Source organism: Garra rufa, chromosome 11, assembly GCF_049309525.1.
Source record: "Garra rufa chromosome 11, GarRuf1.0, whole genome shotgun sequence".
NCBI classification, from domain to species: Eukaryota; Metazoa; Chordata; class Actinopteri; order Cypriniformes; family Cyprinidae; genus Garra; species Garra rufa.
Genome location: NC_133371.1, coordinates 21,981,048 through 22,003,401, shown reverse-complemented (window position 1 = coordinate 22,003,401; position 22,354 = coordinate 21,981,048). Strand labels below are relative to the sequence as shown.

The window sequence follows — 22,354 nt, the reverse complement described above, 5'->3', positions numbered from 1 at the left end:
TGTGGGGAATGAAGTCCAGAATGTGTTGTGCAAGAGTTCATAATGACAGGATAGACCACATACGTGACAAAAAGTATGTATTATTATTATTAGTATTATTTATGTATTATTAAAAAATATATAATAATATAATATAATATCCCTTTTCCCATGTAATAATGGTGAAACTGTTCCAATAGCTTTTCTGCACTCAAGTCTTTAGGTAGGTACACACTGAGAAATAGTGACTAAAATAAAAGTGACAGCTAGTCTCTCTATATAACGTTTATATTAATATCACACGACTGCTGACAACCCCATTGACTCCTTGTTTGCATATGCATGCACAGAGCTCATTTCAGGCTGTGAACACAAGTTCCAGTCGTGGGGGTGTGTTTACGTGGGATGGATCTGGCGTGACACCAGTACATGGTATTATCACAGTCACACAAATTACAGGTCATCAGTGTGTGTCCTCTCTGTAAAAACCCTGATCAAGCCTTCATTTATCACCCATGAATTAATAATGTCAGTGCTTAATTACAACATATCAGTTTGGGCCAACTTGCTTTGTGCTACACTGCAATTATAGCCACATACAGTACTGCAAAACACTGGGCTAAAAATATGTGATGTGGCCAGTATACTCCAAAGGAGCTGAGATACATGAGGATACTTTGTTGTAGGAAGTCAATGATCAGTGACAACACTCATCTCATATACTGTAAGTGATACACTTGAATGCCCTGCAGGGTGACACTTTGAATTAAGTTTCTCATGACAAATGCTGTTTAAAATGTTACTTACCATTATTTCCATAGCTGTCCATCGCGAGGTTCCCCAGTACATGGACATGCCTTGGTTTATCACGTAAGTCATAGCTCTGACGATCTCTGTGGAGACAAAAAAAATCACAAATTCTGTTATTAAAAAAGAAGCCATCATAATTTTATAACTGTGAATTTGTAGTGTACTTCAAATTGAAGTGCACTTTTAAAGTGCACTTTGTAATAATGTCAAATGATTTACTTTACAGTACATTTATACTCATTATGTTTTAATAACCTTTTGTCATGCTTAAAAGAAACACACTTTCAGTTGAGGTCAGAATATGCAAAATGTGAATTATTTTTTCAAAATATAAGGGATCATACAAAATGCATGTTATTTTTTATTTAGTACTGACCTGAATGAGATATTTCACGTAAAATATTTTTGCATATAATCCACAAGAGAAAATAATGAATTCATAAAAAGTATCCAGACAGAAATTGTGTTTAAATGTCTATAATGCCTGTAAATGTAACATTTATCAGTCCTGGCAGAAAGTTTCCAATACCTTATCTGTTTTTCTACTGAGTTCTCTTATTCTTACAGTGCACCTGTGCGTACTTTCTCAGACTTCAGGTCGTGACTTAATCTGGTGTAGTACAATATAGTTTCATTCACTGTGAGTCTCAGCTTGGGTGGATTAAGTTCAGCTTGACGTTCTTTTGTGTAGTTTCCCTTAATTGAATAAGTGCACTCAAGAGGAAAAATTGAATAATAAAGCACTGTGTAACTTTATATTCCCTTCAGCTTTTACCCTTCATGCAGATGAAATTGTAATCAGGTAAGAAAAGTGAGAAAGCAGAGTCAGGGGACTGCAGAGCCACTGAGGAACTTTAATATGCACTGCACACAGTGAGGAGTGCTAAACTCTGGACACTTTTCGCATCAATGCAGCAAAAAAGCACTGCATAGTGATCTGCCTGCCCATGCCTATGAGACAGACACAGAGAGAGAGAGAGACGTCCACATCTGTCCCATGTTTAAAGATAAGAACCAGAGATGATTAAGGAGTCTAGGCTTGCAATTTTCACAGCACTTTCAAAATAGAATGTGTGGTGAGTGATGGTAATGCTTTATCACATTTGAAAACAACGTATAACCTTCACTAAACCCTACCTAAGCCTAACAGATAGTGTTAACAAAAGGAAAAATGAGATAAAAATACATTTGTTACAGCAACCATGCTTTAGCTTGCTTCTGTAAGCTTTGAGCTCTTCTGTTGACTCTTGTTTCACAAGTGCAATGCTGTACCAGGTGAGCTATTGAGCAAGTTTACTATGTCAGAAAAAGGAACTGGTTATGTTAGCTGAAAGGGTTACTCCACCTCAAAATAAAAATGTTATCATTAATCACCATGTCGTTCCAAACCCGTAAAAGCTTTGTTCGTCAAATTAAGATATTTTGGATACAAACCGGGAGCTTTGTGACTGTCCCATTGACTGCCAAGTAAATAACACTTTCAGGCCCAGAAAAGTATGAAAGACATTGTCAAAATAGTCCATCTGCCATCAGTGGTTCAACAATCATTTTACGAAGCTACGAGAATACTTTTTATAAGCAGAGAATTAAAAATAACAACTTTATTCAACAATTCATCTGGACGCAAACAGCGTACGCTGTTCTCTGTCAGCTGCGTCACGTGGATACGCTGTTTTCGTTTGAATCAAAGCATAAATACATGTAGAAAACAAATCTGTGTGTTGTGGCTGACACCCCTTGCTAAAAAAAAAAAAACCAGCTAAAACCAGCCTAGGCTGGTTGGCTGGTCCTAGCTGGTTTAAACTGGAAGTAGCTGGTTTTAGCTGGTCTCCCAGGCTGGTCATGCTGGTTTTAGCTGGTGGTCTCCCAGCCTGACCAGCTAAGACAAGTGGCCAAAACCCCTCTAAAACCAGCCTGGTTGACCAGCTAAAACCAGCCAACCAGCTGGCTTACAAAAAGTATTCTCGTAGTTTCGTAAAATTATGGTTGAACCACTGATAGCAGATGAACTATTTTGACGACATCTTTCATACTTTTCTGGGCCTTGACAGTGTTATTTACTTGGCAGTCAATGGGACAGTCACAAAGCTCCCGGTTTTCATCCAAAATATCCTAAATTGTTTTCCGAAGACGAGCAAAGCTTTTACGGGTTTGGAACAACACGGGGTAAGTGAATCATAACAAAATTTAAATTTTGGGGTGGAGTAACCTTTGAAGTGTTTTGAGATCATTATATAGTATTATGCAAGGAACCATGTGAAAATGTTTTTGTTTGATAATTTGCCCTTATAATAATAGTTGGTTGAAAAGGAATAAAACACCAGTGTTAATTTAAAGGGATAGTTCACCCAAAAATGAAAATTTGATGTTTATCTGCTTACCCCCAGGGCATCCAAGATGTAGGTGACTTTGTTTCTTCAGTAGAACACAAACAAAGATTTTTAACTCAAAACCGTTGCAGTCTGTTAGTCATATAGTGGCAGTGAATGGGCACCAAACCTTTGAAAGTAAAAAAAAAAAAACATGCACAGACAAATCCAAATTACACTCTGCGGCTTGTGACGATACATTGATGTCCTAAGACATGAAACGATCGTTTTTTTTTTTTTGTGAGAAACTGAACAGTATTTATATCATTATTTACCTTTTATTCACAGCAATGTCCAACTGTTCTGAGCGCATGCTCAGCCTCCAGCGTATTACCTGTGTACGCGCTCTACTGTAGTGTATGGGTGTGTTGGTATCCAGCCAAAGAGCAAACAACCATAATTTCAAGCGATCAGGCTCAGAATCAGTGAAAACTCAACAGTCCCGGATCACTTCCGGCGTTTGCGAATACTACACCAGAGCACGTACACATGTAACGCGCCAGATGCTGAGCACACGCTCAGGACAGTTGGACATTGCTGTGTATCAAAGGTAAAAAATGATATAAATACTGTTCAGTTTCTCGCAAAAAACGATCGTTTCGTGTCTTAGGACATGAATGTATCATCACAAGCCGCAGGGTTTAATTTGGATTTGTCTGTGCATTTTTTTTTTTTACTTTCAAAGGTTTGGTGCCCATTCACTGCCATTATATGACTAACAGACTGCAACAGTTTGAGTTAAAAAATCTTTGTTTGTGTTCTACTGAAGAAACAAAGTCACCTACATCTTGGATGCCCTGGAGGTAAGCAGATTAACATCAAATTTTCATTTTTGGGTGAACTATCCCTTTAAGTGCGAAACTGCAGTGAATTGTATGATTTTTGAAGTTTAGCAAAACTGTAGCTACAGGCATGTTTTCCCATTAAGCCTATGTTGCATTTAAGATTGTTTTCATGTTCACTGCTATGGTTTATGCTGGTCCTAAGATGATAGGACCAGCACATGGCCATCTTAGGACCAGCTTAAACCACCTAAGGACCAGTTTAAGACCAGCATTTTTTAACAGGGTTTGTGGGATTTCTAATAAGGCACTGAACGAGCACTAATTTAATATTATTTCAGCCAATGGGATTGTTTTACAGTCCTATACGGTTGTCAAATTAACTATGAATTTGTGACAAATTAACATTTTTATCTCTTTTGTTTGGGAAGATGTAAAAACAGTAAAAGGATGTAGCATTAACAAATAATTCAAGGCAAGCAGGTTGGCAGGCACTGTGTTAAATTCCATGAGTGAGAAGTGATGGAGTGAAAGTTGAAAAGCTTGTTAAAGTAGTGAGGTCTGGAACAAATGGCTGAGTCAGGGTGACCTTGGCATCCAGCGCAGAGCTTTGAAATATTACTAAGCCCTGAATGCTACATAACAGAGCAGCTCTAAGCGGTACATACATTACCAGAGGGCCATACTGATCCCCCCAACACGAGAATATTGATTGAGCTCATGAAAAGAGAGTATGAAAATCTCTCTCTTTCGAAAGTCTTTTTAGCTCTACAAGATGCTATTTCAGCCATTTCGCCAACTTTGCTAACTCCAAACTCATCAAACACGTCAGCAAACCTGCACTGCATTCAAATATGCAAATTTTCCTGCTATATGGCAGTCACATATACATTACAAATTCTCAGGACACCTATTTCAGTGATATCTGCCAGGCAGTAATGAACTTTTTATGCTAAGTCTAGCATCTTTAAAGGGAACTCTGGGTATTAAAACTTGTATACAGTAGGCTCAAATTATAACAAAAATGATGTCTCTTACTGAAATATGTAGTATAAAACCCATGAAAGTTTTACATTATTTTTTAAAAATCCACACCGTTTTAAACATATTTAGGACTATGGGGGCGCTATTATTCCAATGGTGTGAAATGGTTGCACTTAGCTACTGGCGCTACTTATTGCTATTTTTATTGTAACACAATACATTGCAAAAATGATTCTTGCAATGTATTTGCATCTATTTCTGGGTTTACTCCTTGTTATTAATCAGAAGAAAAACTATTTTGAAGCCAAATGCTCTACTTCTATCTTTCTTATTCTACATCTTCCTCTACTACATCTGTTCTTCTCTCTTCTCTGCATGTGCTTAAGCAAATGTCTAGACTTAATAGGATGGATAAATGAAAGAGGATGTGTTGTTACAAGAGCTGGTAATTTCTTTATGAGTAGTGAAGGTCAAAGAGGCTCAATTATCTTTCTTCTTCTCATTTTGCTCTTCTGCGAATAAAACTTTCACTTTAAAAAAACAGCATCAGCAGCAGATACTCATTTTAATGAACTATCTTCACATTTTCTCTAAATCACTCAGTGCAGTTGTTTCTCTCTGTCCCATTTGTTGTAACCGATTTATACTGTTCAAGAGATTTTGCTATCCTGTGGTTTGTACCAAAAGCACATTATTAAACAGTAGATTAGATTTTCAGGCTGACTGCACTTGAAGCTTTGGGCGGCACAGAGCTTTAACAGCAGCGTTGTAGCCTGCTGGCTGCATTGCGTACTTTGGGTACAAGTAAGAAAGGCTGGTTATTCAGAATTTTTACCGTGATGGCACCCCAGGGACTGCACTTAATCGTAACCCTGTTATCACGAATACATCTTTCAGAGAACATAGACCTCAGATGGATGTGCCTGCAGGACACCAACCCTTTTAGTCTGACACACTCATTCCTTTGTACATGGCAGTATTGTCATTGCTAACTTCGCAGCACTTTCCAGAGAGTTTCTCAAAGTGCTTTGTTGAAGGTCAAGAAAATTCCTTCAAGGGGAAACTTGTATGAATGACTAAACCTACCAGTCTACTAAAGTCTTCAAAATGTACCCAAAACAATGTAAATGCACTACTGTTCAAAGGTTTGGGGTGAGTAAGGTTCTTTTTGTTCAATATTACTTTTATTCAGCAGAAAGTGACACTAGCTGTTTCCATCACCTTGTTTTTATGCATATTTTGAAGTATCGCATCAGAAACAAGTGATGGAAACTCCAAATTTCAAGAAAACTTTGCATAAAAGTTTTTAACAATCCCTTGAGGTGGTTTTTGACGAGTTAATGCGAATAATGGGAGATGGAAACACATTTAAAGAATGAATTCAACCTGATCTCATGATGAAAACGTACCTGTGGGAACTTTTTTCTGCAAGACGGGAAATACGTACCTTTGTGAATGTTTCATGAACAAAAATGAATGTGTTGTAAAAACACAATCGCAAGCATGCCGTTTCAGCTTGTTTTTCAATCTTTCATCTTTCAGCCTTTTCATCATGAGTCATGTTTTTCATGGGATTCTTACCCACAGATTCCACATTCTAAGTCCAACTTGGTGCCGACTGAGCTACTGATTACAAGTGCTCGCTGTTTTACCACCTCTAGTGTTCATTTTTGTTGGAAACTGCAGTGATATGTACTAATTGGTACGTATTTCACGTCTTACGAGAAAAGTTTCCACAGGTAAGTTTTCGTCATTAGATTAAGGTAAAATAAATTCCTCCATGTGCTCCAAAAATCAAGTGACTTTGTGCAGTGGGATGGCATAACTTGACAAACCAGTGGACAGACCTCATTGCACAGCATCTGAAATGTTGTTATGGTCATTCTCAAATGCCAGAGCAAAGTCTGTCATCAAAGTATTTTTGTATAATTGCCTCCCAGAACTTTCTTACAAGACTGCATTCCCAAACAGCAGGCATCCACCTCCAAAAGCAATGACCGCATTTATTATGTTTCATCTGCTCGCTCTAAGGCGCAAATAATTTATTATATATGAAAATGATTATATTCAGTGGCTTCTCCTACTTTTCTTAGTGATATTTAGTGCCAGTTTATCAGGAAGTGACTATTTTGTTCTCTATGACTCGTTGGATGGAAACTATGCTTATTTGCAAATGTATTATGTATTATTGCAATTTTGTATAGTTAAATTTAGATAAATTCATAACTTTGGATGGAAATCCAGCTATTGAAGACATTAATAATGTTACAAAAGATTTCTATGTTAGATAAATGCTGCACTTATATTATATTTATCAATGAATTATGCAAAAAAAGCAACTGTTTTTAAGATTAATAAAATATATTTTAATTGTCACAAATCCGGTCCATGGTTTTCCATCTGTTCACCACCAGAGATCGCTGTCCAATTACATTTGACTATTACACTACACAGACTGTTGCATGTCATCCTGGACTACATTTCCCATCATCTATTGCACTGATTACACACAGCTGCAACCACTCACACACACTATTTAACACCCACCCAGATCACCCAAACCATCTCGGATGGCCGAGTATTGTCTGCGTTTAACACACTCCTAGTGTTAGCACTCTACGGAGCCATTTCCTAGTTTCCTTAGTCTAAATTAAGTCTTGTATTTAGTCTAGTCATCCGTGTCTTGATTCCCTGCCTGGATTATCTCATCCTGTCTGTTTCTCTGCCTGCCCTGGATTTCTCGCCTGTCTTGGATTACTCTTTGTCTTGCCGTTTCACACTTTTGATTGTCCCTCGTCTGGACTATAGTTTGTCTGTGGATTACCCGTTTGCTTTGCCCCCTGGATTACGTTCTCCGTTGATCGACCCTCGCCTGTTTACTGGACTTCTCTTGTGTCCTGTCCGTGTCATATCTGTCTGCCTTTCATCTGGCAACCCATTTTTTAATGGCCAAACTTACCCTCCATTGGTGTGTTACTATCAGGTCGGTTGGCGAAGACCACATCTACATATTCCAGCTGCATCCTCTGCAAGGATCCTTTAAGACCTGAAAGTCAAGATATATATTGTGAGTCAGTCTTGGCATTTGTTTGTCTTCCCCTTCAAAACAGGAATCTGTAGCATTATTAAATAGGCATACATTAGGGACATGTTAGTGCTAATTGAAAAGTTGCATGCTCTGACAGACAACAGTTTGTTGAGGACTCTTCATAACATGAAGAATTTCAAGCCCTCATAAGATCAGGACAAGCTTTCCCACTTAATCAAGCTCCACAGACAAGGGACGCCCAGCTGCGTGAGTTTGGTAGACTCTGTAGTAACCAAGTTCGTCCTGTAGCCTACTGGGCCCTAGTGCTCGTTCATTCTTTAATTCGGTAGAATGCTGGATTGATCGTCAAGCGTAATGAAGAGAGTTTGGGACTGGATTCCCTCCAGTGTCCACCTCTAGAGGTTCACTTTGACAGGGTCAGCATCTTGAGGTCAGCTAAAGCTTTAGCGTCAAGAAATAAGGGTGGTTGTCAGCAGTTTGAGACACAGCCAAAAGAGCCAAAGAGAGCTATGTGATTGATCAATTATATAGTGCAAAGTAGCACAACAGTTAGTAGAACTGACAACATCCTATTTTTCCCCATCACACCCCAGTGTAGATTTATTTTGTTTGTTTCAGCACAGCTAATAAACTAGCTAGATGAACAAAGGTCTTACGGGTTTGGAACGACATGAGGATGAGTAATTAATAACAGTATTTTTTATTTTTTTGTGTATTTTTTAATAACTTAATTCAGACTGTCATACTGTGAATGGTTGTCACTTCATTTCACAGGGCCACACACACTATATGTATTTATACAATATATAACAATATTTCTATATACTAAAAGACAGATTGTGTGTCTGAAATTGTGTGCCAAAAAATATCAAAGTCTCAAAGTCTCTGTCCACCCTTATCTTTGTGTATATATTTATGTGTGTGTGTGTGTGTGTGTGTGTGTGTGTGTGTGTGTGCTTTCCAGCCTGACCAGACCAATGACTGAACCAAATCCAGTGATGTAAAATAATATGCCCGGCGTGTTCACAGACATGCTCCAAATGCAGGGAGCTGCAGGTGGGCGAGAGCAATGTGTATCCTGAGCTCTATGTTTGTAAAATAGGTGTCTGGCCCCAAACTTGCTGGTGTGGAAGAAAAATAAGAGCCAGTGTGGAACAGCATACACAACCAATCATTCATCCTCCCTGTAACCCTGAATATCTAGGCCAGGGGTGGGAATTATTTCCGTACTTTCACATCAAATGTAACTCTGACCCTATTGATAGCATCTACTGTATGCAATAGAACATAGAAACTATTTTTTTTTCAAGCAAGTACTTCATCCACAAATAAAAAGGTCTCATTATTTTCTTTTTTTCATTAGGCTTTTAAATATTTCCTCTACATCTTACAGTGCCTTGCGAAAGTATTCACACCCCATTCATCTTTTCACATTATGTTAAACTGCTTTGAATAACTTTTTCCCACATCAATCTACACTCCATACACCATAATGACAAAGCAAAAACAGGTTTGTAACAACATTGCAAATTCATTAGAAATAAAACACTTACATGAATTCATTGCATAAGTATTCATACCCTTTTCTGGAACATCTAAAATTTAGCTCAGGAGCATTCATATCACTTGTAGATATTACTACACTTCAAGTGGAGTTAACCTGTGGCAAATTCAATTGAATGGGTATGATTTGGAAAGGCACACATATTTTAATAAAAGGTCTAACAGCTGAAAATGCATATCAGAGCAAAAAACCAAGCCCTGAGGTAAAAAAAAAAAAAAAAAAAAAAAAAACTGCCTGTAAAGCTCAGAAACAGGACTGCGTCAAGCCACACATCTGGGGAAGAGTTCAGAAAAAAATCAGCTACAATGAAGGTTCAGTGTAGCATGTAGCCTCCATTATCCATAATGAAAGAAGTTTGGAACACCTAGGAGCTGGCCAAACTGAGCAATTGATGGAGAAAAGCCTTGGTTAGACTGGTGACCAAGAAGCTGATGGTCACTCTAGTTGAGCTCCATGATCATATATGCAGATGTGAGAAACTTACAAGGACAGACATCACTGCAACACTCCACCGATCTGGGCTTTATGTTGAATTTGCGAAAAAGCATCTAAAGGACCCTCAGATTGAGAAACAAGATTCTGTGGTCTGATCAACCTCAATTCTAAGCATCATGTTTGAAGGAAACGAGACACTGGTCACCACCTTCAGAGTACCATCTCAACAGTAAAGTGTGATGGTAGCAGCCTCATGCTGTGGGGCTGTTTTTCATTGGCAGGGACTAAACGACTTGTCAATGTAGAAGAAAAACTCAACACAGCCAAAATTAGAGATATCCTTAATGAAAACTTCCAGACCATTCAGAACCTCAAACTGGGCGGAATGTTCGCCTTTCAACAGGACAATGACCCTAAGCACACAGCAAGTGTGGCTTATAGACAACTCTGTGAATGTCCTTGAGTGGACCAGCCAGAGCCTGTGCATTTCTGGAGAAACCTGAAAATATCTGCCAGACCCCATCCAAGCTAACAGAGCTTGAAAGGTGAAGAATTGAGGAAAAGAATGCCAAATAACTGCCAAATGCAAATGCAAAGTGCAAAAGCTTGTCAAATCTTACCGAAAACACTTGAGGCTGTAAAGGTGCTTCAACTAAGTACAGCGTTAAGAGTATGAATACTTATGCAATGTACTTATTTCAGTGTTTTATTTAAAAAAATTTTTACAAAGTCACAAATCAGTTTTTTTGCTTTGTTATTATGGTATATGGAGTGTAGACTAATGTGGGGAAAAAGTTATTTAACACAGTTTAACATATAAGGCTGCAAAATAACAAAAAAAAAAGTGAAAAAAAGAATACTTTCGCAAGGCACTATACATGTAAGTACAGCTTGCTGAAATGTAACATCATAATACAAGATGTCTATTGGTGTCAGATGAAAATCAGTCAGGGAAAAAAATATGCTATTTTTCACTCAGATACTCATGATGTTCATTCTCAGCTTTATTATGTGCAATGTGTGTTCAGTTACTGATGCCGTTAAGAGAGTCACTTGCATCTACATCGTCTTTAGTCCTGCAGTCTGTTAGTTCTGCCCGCCAGAGCGACACTAACACTAAATCCACTCAATCAATGCCCAGCGAGGAGCTGAACATGTCACACATACAAACACACACACACAAGCAATGATCACAGAGTGAGAGTATTTAGAAAGCACATAAATGTGTACTTCACCTTCAATAATGTGTTTCCTAGAAAGGCCTCGTTCAGTCTCAGCTCTGTGGTAAATAATAGAAACACACAGAGACAGATGTACATCAGAAAGCAAAATTTCAGACAGCCGAATTCAGTCTAGCATATGAGACGTGTCCTCCTTCTGCCAGAGTTTCTTGCTCATCTTTTTCTTCTTTTCAAACTGTCCCTCTTGCGTGTTCGTTTTTTTTTTTTTTTTACTTCAAATAAAACTCTGGCATATTTAAATTCTGATTATTATTCATGAGAGAGAGAGGATTTATGGGGAAATGGGACAGGCCTTTTCTTTAGTCTTATCAGGCTCCGCAGCTGCACTTCTGCTCACTTACTTGGAGAATACTTACTCATACAGAAAACAGCTAGGTCAGCGCTTGACCTAAACGGAAGTCCGTAATTGCATTTATGAAATGTGGGAATCCACAAATGTCTGAATTAAGTGTGCTGCCCTTTAGAATGTGCAACAGTGTGAGAGTTATGAAATAAAAGTTGTCATGACAGGACGTGACATGCACAATGAGCGAAATGACAGTTTACTTACTTTCCACCCCAGTAGAGCTTTGTGGTAATAACCAGACTGGATCGTCTTGAGAAAAGATGGGAGCAGAGAGGGAAAAGCAAAGTTAATAATGTGAATTTGCAACATAAAATTAACTGTAAGTATATTTACATGTGCAATTATAATCTAACCATAGTAGGTTTTTTGTGCAGTCAAGCTACAGTTTTCAGTTATGGGTCAGTTTTTGGAGTCACTTTGATTCTTTTTTTAATAAATGAATACATTTATTCAGCAAGTATGGATTAAATTAATTAAAAGTTCATTGGATTTATTACTTCATCAAACAGGAAGCACACTCTAGAGGCAGAACTGCAGAAATAGTGATGCCATTGCTCAGTGATGATACATGTGTAACCTTCGCCTGTAGCTGTTTTGGCAGTAATCTGCAGGTCTCTCAGAGTCACTCTCATCTGCATTGTAAATGGGTGTAAATGAGCTTTCACTGGTGTAAACTCTTGCTGTCCTCTAAATTTTGGCCTTACAAAAGAAATTTTAAACAAGAAAGCCAGGCTGTGAAATTAAACAGATATTTTAGGCCAGATGTCATATTATAAGTGAATTCAATGGCTTTGGGTTTCACACCCAATTGTCACTGTGTAGCAAACGAGCAGCTGGTGTAAAAACACAAGAACTTCACACCATCATCTCCACAGAGGGAATGAGTTGGTGAAAAAGATGACGGAAGGAAAGAGAATGAAAGAAAAGCTGGTGGGGAGAAACTGGGTTATGAGGGAAATGGGGAATGGGATATGAATTAGAATACTGGAGAGAGAGAGAAAGAATGAACTGGGAAGATATAAAAGATTGAGTAGGAAAGTAAACTGATGAAAGAAGAGAGGGCAAACTAGTCCCACAGCGTACCGTCTCTGCTCTGTTCATTAAAACTGTGGATCTCGGGGGTCGCTTCAGTTTTAATGTATATCCATCAAACATTTACAGAAGAGATCCATACAGATGCATTCTTGAATTTTGATTGGAGTCATGGGATATTCATGTATGTTCGCTGCAGTGGAATGAGCAAATTTGTCAGCATAACAGCGTGGTCTGTAATACAGATCTTGGATCTGGGAAGATTGTGAGGCTAATAAAGGTGGCCAGATTAAATTGGTTTGGGGACAGAGCGGATCTGAACCCTACAAGTCTGATGAGATATGTATCAAGGGGAAAGAGAGAGAGAGAGAAAAAGAAAGAGTCTATGGCAATTTTCGGAATAGCATTCTACCATAATACGTGTGCATGGCATACAGTATAAAAGATACCTGGTACATTTACACTATCACTGAAAAATTGGAGGTTGGGTTAAATGTTTAAAACATTTTTGAAAGAAGTTTCTTATGCTCACCAAGGTTGCATTTATTGGATCAAAAATACATTAAAAAGAGTAATATTGTGAAATATCACTGCAATGTAAAATAACTGTTTTCTATTTTAATATATTTAAAAAAGGGAATTTCATGTTTATTCTATTTAAATGTATTGCTGCGATGGCAAAGCTGAATTTTCAGTAACCATTATTTCAGACTTCAGAATTGCATGATCCTTCTAATCCATGGAAAAATGTGGGTGCTCGAGACATATTATTTATCAATTTCGAAAACAATTGTGCTGCTTAATATTTGATACAATAAACCATGATATACAGTCAAACCAAATTTTACTCAGACACCCTCAACATTTCTATTTCTATTATCACAGTTTATTCACTATAGTTTAAAAAATGGTAATAAAATATGACAACAACTTTGTCAGAACAAATTCAGCTTGATAATGTCAGATAACTTTGATGGAAAGGTGTGTAATCGATTACAATCAAGTATGTGGTGTAAAAAGGTTGCATTAGCAATTAAAGAAGAAACACTTAAGCAAAACATGGTCAGGTCAAAGTGTCTAAATAATTTTTGGTCCCAAATTTGTATCAATTTTATATGTTATATTATTATCATATATTATCCACTATATGAAGATTTTGGGTATAAAATGTCACAGTTTACTTTATTTTGCTATCCTCACTTAAAAAAATTATAACTGGTGTCTGAATACATTTTTGGTTTGACTGTATTTTGTTGCCAGTTCAAAAGTAACATTATAATTGTTTTAATTTTTCATAAGTTTAATGCTTCCTAGCTAAATAAAAGTAATATATCTGGTAATAAATCAAGTAAAAAGTAACCAATAAATCAATGAAGTAATAAATCAAAACGGACCCAAAAGCAGTGCATAGTAACTGTGAATGTCAATATATGTCAGCGTTAATTGCTTATAGATATCTTGCAAACTTATTGCCTAAAATCTAGTTAAGGTTGCTCAATTTATTCAAACTTACTCAGAAGCCAATTTATGAAGACTTGAATATACCAAGTAAACTTAAAGGATTGGTTCACTGTAATGGGAGCTAACGGTTTGGAGGTCCGAATTGTAGTTTCAATGCAGTCCCAAAGTGCTTTACATGATCTAAAAGGTTCAAAAAGGTAGGGTAGGCGAAAAACTCTCTCCATCTAATTTTCTTCTCCAACTTCAAAATTGCCTTCTTTTTAAAGGCCGTTCAATATTCTTCGCATGTTTGCTTTGTAAACTCTGGTTTGGTACTTCTGCCAGTGGTTACTATGTAATGTGTGAAGTCTAGCTAGTGCAAGATGAGGATTTTTGGTTAAAATTTGTGGTTTATAAATGTTGTTTTTATTGTATTTTTTTTTTTTTTAGAAAATTACCTATCGTTTTGCTAGATAAGACCCTTATTCCTCGGCTAGGATTGTGAAGCTGCATTAAAACGGCAGTTTGGACCTTCAACCCATTGGCTCCCATTAAAGTCCACCATATGGACAAAAATCCTGGAATGTTTTCCTCAAAAACCTTATTTTCTTTTCGACTGAAGAAATAAAGACATAAACATCTTGGATGATATGGGGGTGAGTAAATTATCAGGAATTTTTATTCTGAAATAATGATTTCTTTTTTTCTTCCTTTCTTAACTAACTACTTGTTAGAACTGTCAAGAGTTGAGGCACTTTTTATTTTCCAGATGATAACTGGTTGCCTGCTGAGTTATGGCTGCCTTTATGTATATGAAATTATTCTCAACATAATTTTTATGTTGTACATGAACGTCCTCTCAAATCATAGTTACGACTGGGAACAAACTGCATATAGTTTCCAATACAACTTTTTAAAAATAGCAGGTTAACAAGTACTCTGCTTTAAACTTTTCTTTTCTAACTCTTTATCCCAGCTAATGTGGAAACTGCTGTGAATCTCACAGCGAATGATAAATCTCACTTCAAGTGACAAATCAGCTGAGTAATTTTTCATAGTTTTCATAGTCAGCAAAAGCACTGTCATTCCAGAAGTCATGGCGATCACAGTGGGTTGTCATCTGTTGCTATGGCAACAGCCCTCACCAGGATGCACTCATCTGCTGGCAGTGATTAAGTGATACAAACTGAGCAGGATCCCAGAGATCAAAGCCTCCATCAAAAGTGTGTGTAAGTACAGACACATAACCAATGCTTGAGCCAGCAGGTACTACAAAGAGAATAAAAGCTCCAGTTTCACTCATATTTGTTTTGTTTGTACCTCCTTTATCTTGTATTACAGTTATACAGGTGTGCTTGACATACATACAAATCAAACATACCTCCAGCCCTTCTTTTTGATGATGTTCCCCAGTATGACTTCAGCTCTGTAACAGACAGAGGTGTTAATAATGACTCATGGAGTAAAGTGAATTATGGGTAATCTTGCTGATGCTGAGTCACACTCACTTTCCAGCAGCATACACCTCTGCGGTGTCAAAAAGGTTCACCCCACTCTCATACGCGATAGTCATCAGCTGCTCTGCCACCTGGAAGACACACACACACACACACACACACACACACACACACACATAAAAACAGAGATAGAAGGGTCAACCTATATCCAGTTCAGCGGGGAAAATAATTATTTGATCCCCTGCTGATGAAGAAATGATCAGTATATAATTTTAATGGTAGGTTTATTACAGTGAGAGACAGAATAACAACAAACAAAATCCAGAAAAACGCATTTCAAAAAAGTTATAAATTGTATTTGATCCCCTATCAATCAGCAAGATTTCTGGCTCCCAGGTGTCTTTTATACAGGTAACAAGCTGAGATTAGGAGCACTCTCTTAAAGAGTGGTCATCACTGTCCTCTTCTAATAGGACCAGCTTGGTGGCAAAAACAGTGCTAGTAGTATCTCAAATGTATTTGGAATCAAATAATAACTACTGACCATAGCAAAAGATTTGAAAAAAAAAAGTTTTGAGTGAGGAAAAAAAGGGGTTAATTCTGGTTTACTAGCAGAGGGATAGGGTGAGCCTGAGGCTGCTTCCATCCTAAATTCTTCTATCCAGTTTATAAGAACAAGGTCAAGCTGCAGACATTGGGACAACAAAGCTACAGTCAGGCAGAGAGGGTAAAACAAATCTCCACTGACCAGGATAACCGCAAACTCATTCGAATGTCACTCAACAACCATATAGGATGACATCAAGTTACCTACAAGAAGAATGGCAAATGGCAGCTAGCGTGAAGTGCACGGCTAGGACAATTTGTAACAGGCTCTTAGTTGCAGGGCTAAAGCTGTGCAAAGGTAGAAAAAAGCCCTTCATAAATGAGAAGCAAAGACAAGCCAGGCTGAGGTTTGCAAAAGACCATTGGACTGTCGAGGACTGGAGTAAGATCATATTCTCTGATGAGTCCAATTTTCAGCTTTGCCCAACATCTGTTCGTCTAATGGTTAGATGGAGACCTGGAGAGGCCTACAAGCCACAGTATAAATTGATGGAGGATCAATGATAATCTAGTGGTTCTTTAGCAAGGCTGGAATCGGGCACATTCATCTCCGTGAAGGGTGCATGAATCAAGCCATGCACAAGGTCCCCAAATCTGAGGATTGTTTTTTCCAGTAAGACAATGCTCCATGCCACACAGCCAGGTCAAGCAAGATGTCGATGGAGGACCACTAGATAAAGACCCTGTCATAGCCAGATTAATTTTCAGACCTGTACCCTATTGAAAACCTCTGGAATGTGATCAGGAGGAAGACAGATGGCCACAAGCCATCAAACATAGCCGAGCCTGCTTGAATTTTTGCATCAGGAGTGGCATAAAGTCACCCAATAGCAATATGAAAGCCTGGTGTAAAGCATGCCAAGATGCATGAAAGCTGTAAGTGAAGACTGAAGAAGGGCTATTCCACCAAATACTGATTTCTGAACTTTTCCTAAGTTTCCTCGTCTTAAACATTAGTATTGTGTTGTTTGGACTTCTTTTCTTTGCATTATTTGAGGTCACAAAACTCTGCATTTTTTATTATTTTGACCAGTTGTCATTTTCTGCAAATAAATGCAGTAAATGACAATAGGTTCATGTTGGATTTGGAAGTAATGTTGTCAGTAGTTTATAGAATGAAACAAAAAATGTTCATTTTACTCAAACACATACCTATAAATAGTGAAACCAGAGAAACTAATAATTTTGCAATGGTCTCTTAGTTGTTTTTTTCTAGAGCAATCAAAGGAATTATAATTACAGGAATTTCGTCTTAAAAACGTTGCAAACCCCTGAAGTGACACTAAAATAAAGTGTTTTGTTGTCATTCTTTAAAATTAAATCATTGCATAGAAGTACCATTTGTGCTTTACATCAGCTTTTAGTCCATATTTACCAATATGAACTGAAAATGTTTGGTTCCATTGCAAATTTCAACAAGACCAGGCCAATCATTTTACATAAAAAAACATTAAGAGAGAGTTACACTTTAAAACTTGTGTGTCACTTGCATATTTTTGCCATTGGCCAGCCTACGTTGTTCAGATGGTTGTCTTTGGTAAGTCTCACAATGGCTGTCAAGCGACCATTAACCTTTTTTTCTGTGTGATTTGATGTTCAGTAGGCTACAAATTAATATGCAGCAAAATCTGCTGGGTAAGAGTGGGTTTGTGGGTGAATATTTTTATGCGTGCATATTTGCATAAGTATGGGTGTGGGGGCTTATTTGATTGTTCTCCTGCCTTCTGAGTCTCTCATGCTTTCCCTCAGGTCTAAAACACTTGATGAATCAGCATAAAAGGGGCAAAAGCAAATCACTGGATAAAGGAATGAAAGCTTTTTAAAAAAATTAAATACAGAAGATAGAAGAGCATGAGGTTTTAGATATTCAACTTAATTATCAGTGTACAGTAATGTAACATTTAAGAGTAGTGATGTAAATGGGTTTGTGATATTCTTAGCTTTGTGATTCAATTAAGTTCCTCCAAAAGTTTTCTTAAGGAACACCATTAAAGGAGCTCCAAACTTAGTGTAATTAAACTTTCTTTTCTCTGTCAAGTTCAACAAATCTCCCAGCTCATCAATACAGAGCTACTCAGCCAAGAAGGTGACCCTCAGCAGAAAGTAAAAGAAGCAAGGGAGGAAATGGAAAAATGCCAAATACTTTTACGAAAGATTAAAGACTGGGAAAGGTTAATGATCAAGAACATACTGTGATGATGTTGCTGATATAAGTGGCAACAAGTTAAAGGATATGTTTACACAGTCAGTGTTTTTGATTGAAAACCATAAATAACATCAAATTATCCAACAGGAGTGGATTGAATATTGTCTGTACAGATTGAACAAGTTTGAACCCTTTTCAGGATACTTTCTTCTCTTAACAGAAGTTTTATTCAGTCAGTATTGCTATTTTCTGACAATTTCATTAACCTAAAAAGGTTTTCTGTTATGACTTAATAATCAAACTATGTGAATGAACAAAATGAAAATTTTGTCATGAATCACCCCCATGTCGTTCCAAACCCGTAAAAGCTTAATATTATCTTCAGAACACTGATTAAGATACTTTTGAGGGCCATTTTGGAGAGTATCCACTGAACGCAAACAGCGTACAGTATGCTGTTTTGTGTCAGCTGCGCTACACTGATACATTTTTTTTAAACATTTATTTACCCTTTGATTTGAATGGAAAAAATGTATCTATGTGGTGCAGCTGACACAAAACAGCAAATTTAAGTCTTATTTTGATGTAATAAAGTGGTTCTAAGTGTGTGAATTGTAGGGCTGCCCTAAATAGTCAACTAACCGTGAGTTGATGAGAAAAGGGCTTGGTCGACCAAAATTCGCTAGATTTTAGAAAGTCGCTTAGTCGTAGAAAAAAAAATCCACAGGAAGTGGTGAAGTCACGCAAGTCTTTGACAAACAGATCATTAACAGCTGGTCTATGTGGTAATATAGTACAGTGGTTCTCAACTCCAGTCCTTGGTGCCAACTGCTTTGCACATTTTGTATGTCTCCCTCATTTAACTCACCTGATTCAGATCATCAGCTCGTTAGGAGAAAGATCCATGAACTGAACTGAGTGTGTCAGATTCAGAAATATACAAAATGTGCAGAGCAGTGGGCCCCAAGGGCTGGAGTTGAGAATCACTGATATAGTACATCAGGCAAGACATCCAAACACTCAACTATCATTCATTGACCTCAAATATGGCTTTTCATCTGAAACATGTAAGTAGTAGCAACTTTACATGGACACTCAATTTAATGTTAACCTAGAAAAATGTGTGCTATTGAAGTTTTTTGATGTGCGGAGTGTGGAAGCTGAACACTGAATAATAAAAGGAGGCGCCAGTGCAGTCACTTATTCTTAATATACTCTCAAATTTGTCATAATTATAAAAGTAATACATCTTTTGAATCTATGAAGAATAACAACGAAACGTTGCAAATGTGTAAAATAATTAAAGTAAACTGCTCTTTCTGCCACCTAAGTGTCTGTGAACTTGAGTGAGAAACTTTGAAACTCTACAGAGAGTGAAATGTCTACTTTTAAATGAACCAATTCAAATAGAAAACGAAAATGATCATATTATGTAATCTGTCTGAAAGGCAAAAACAAAGGAAGCACTAGTTTATCAATAAATTATTAAAACTTTAATGCAGTCTCCTTGCTGTTTTTCCCAGACACATTCAGTATTATTATATCTGCCAGTGCACTGTGGCAAGTTTTTTTTTTTTTTTTTTGTATGTGTTTGAGTGCTGATTAGGCGATATAGGCAATTAAATGCTAATTTTAGGATTTATATGGTTTATTAATAAACGTGACTAATAGTCGTCTAATGCTTAAAATGAATATCAACTAGTCAGCCAGCCCTAGTGAATTGTTTACTTACTTTTTAAATTAGTCTTCCCATTAACACCATTATATTGTTCATTCATATATTGCCACAAACACAAGAGGTGCGATTTATTGCATGAACCAATCACAGTCAAACATAACCAGTCATATCTAATCGTATCCCGATAGAGGCATTGCCTCCTCTCACTTGACTTTTCCCCTTTCTTTCTCAATTACCCCCCACCACACTCACTGTATGCTTTAGGAGATCTGTTAAAGGTTGTATCAGCGATTTCTAGCCTAAAACATAAAGTGTCAAATTCAGCTGACCTTTCATCACGATCCGCTCGCTGCCTGCCCCATAAATTGTCTGTGAAAAAACCGCGTCTCTCTGGTCAGCCTAGGGTCCGAGATATGCCAAAAAAACAATCGGCACTACCAACCTTTCCACACAAAAACAAACAGTGTTCCAACCAATCAGCGTCAGGGATTTGGTGTTGTGGATTTTCGCCCCGCCTCCCTCACATCCCTGCACCAGTAGGAAAGTCCACAACACCAAACCCTTGACGCTGATTGGTTGGAGCACTGTTTGGTTATCTGTGGTGTGTTGATAGCGCCGATTGTTTTTTTGGCATATCTCGGACCCTAGGCTGACCAGAGAGACGCGGTTTTTTCACAGACAATTTATGGGTCAGGCAGCGAGCGGATCGTGACGAAAGGTCAGCTGAAATTGACACTTTATGTTTTAGCCTAGAAATCGCTGATACAACCTTTAAAACTCAATGGGCTCAGGGGAGGCAAGAGAGACATGGACTCCCACTGTAACTTTCCCACTGCTGGTGTCAGCTTTTGACAATGTTATTTTAGAAAAACTAGTGATTTGTACACTTTGTAATGTTGCTAATATTTTGTAGTATTGGTGTTAAATCCCCCCGATCTGTACTAATTTACATACTAATTTGAAGCACAACCTAAATGCAAAGAATATTTTTAGGCCATATAAGTAATATTTCACCTGCCTCAAAGCATACTTTTTGGATTATCTGTGGTATTCCCCTTTTCAGTGAGGTAATCAAGTAAAGCTCAAATATAAAGGCTGGTATTCAAATCACAGCCATGTGTGTTCATCTATACAAGAGGAACTGAGAGAAGAGCAGTTTTCACAGTCTGTAGCCTCGCATTTAATACAAACGTCAACTCTAGTTCATTTAACAGAAGCCTCTTAACACTTCCTTTAATCCTCCTCCTACTTCTTCCACACACACGCTTACACTCCAAGAGTGTTACTCACACAAAGTGCTAACATAAAGTCCTGATTCAGACGTTGCCCTCTGACATCCCAATGCCTCAGAGAAAGCAAATCCCTTACGACGGCAGAGAAACAAACTGCCCTGTCACTCTACGCTAGGAGTCCAGTCAAATCGACTCAGCTGACAGGACACTGAGTCATTCCACTGCCGAGGGGAGGTGAAAACTGTGTGTGTGCGTGTGTTTAGGACGGGGTGACGATTCCAACATTTCATGCTCTATCTCTCGACAACCAGCACAGAAAGGAAGAGGCTGTTTGACCGCAGAAACTGGGGGCATTTTAACCCTTCCATCAAGGCAGAAGGACAGCAGGCTGTTTTAAATAAACTTACATGCCCTCAGAAGCAAATTATCATCCTCGCTTGTCCTCCAGTTTGACGCGACTGTCCCTTCCACAACATCTGCAGCTGTGTGCTTGTACGTTTTACACAACGTCTAGAACAAAATGTCAGGGTTTCTTTTTTTGCCATCTGCAGGCTTTTCTTGTCACTCTTGCTGTTATTTTCACTACACTCTGATTTTAACAGTTTCATACTTTCAGTGCTTAAGGTAAGTGCAGTGAAGAAAGCAGAATGATTTTCACTTACTTCATCTGAAATCTGTCCTCCAAATGTCACCCATGTGCCTGTAAATAAAAAAGAAAAAGAGTATTGAGCGGTTCTAAGAATAAATTGTGATATTTCTTGCAAAAGCACTTCAGTCTCAATTAATGATTATCACTTGGAGAGCAAAAAGCAGGGGGGCAGAGAAAACCTGCTCATTTGTGTTTTCTGTATTGTCAGAATCTTTCTCCACAAGGCTCTATTAACTATGCAATTAAGCAGGCAATTCTTTCTCGACCTTTAAGATTTTTGTGTGTGGTGTGGCTGAACATGTACAAATTACGGGTTGCCAAATGTGAAGTAGAAATGCTTCAAATAATGGCTAGTTGAGCCATATTTAACTCAAATAAGCTTTAAAGAAGTATTTTTCCAATGACATTAATATAAATTATGGCTTGCCAAATAACACTGTAGCAATTACAGAGCTTATATATAAAAATAATCTAAAATTTAAAGGGATAGTACACCCAAAAATTTAAATTCTGTCATTAATTACTCTCCCTCATGTGTTCCAAACAGGTCAGAAA

General features: G+C 37.7%; 1 protein-coding gene across 1 annotated transcript in view; it reads right to left on the bottom strand.

The window, feature by feature from the left end:
- kcnab1a (potassium voltage-gated channel subfamily A regulatory beta subunit 1a) overlaps nucleotides 1-22,354 on the bottom strand; it is a 122,674-nt gene that overhangs the window by 8,300 nt on the left and 92,020 nt on the right. Inside the window, exons 3-9 of the mRNA XM_073850571.1 lie at nucleotides 21,813-21,850; nucleotides 15,540-15,619; nucleotides 15,413-15,457; nucleotides 11,764-11,808; nucleotides 11,208-11,251; nucleotides 7,884-7,970; nucleotides 787-872 (exon numbers count right to left, since the gene is read on the bottom strand). Coding sequence (XP_073706672.1) covers nucleotides 787-872; nucleotides 7,884-7,970; nucleotides 11,208-11,251; nucleotides 11,764-11,808; nucleotides 15,413-15,457; nucleotides 15,540-15,619; nucleotides 21,813-21,850 — 425 coding nt within the window. The remainder of the gene's footprint in view (nucleotides 1-786; nucleotides 873-7,883; nucleotides 7,971-11,207; nucleotides 11,252-11,763; nucleotides 11,809-15,412; nucleotides 15,458-15,539; nucleotides 15,620-21,812; nucleotides 21,851-22,354) is intronic.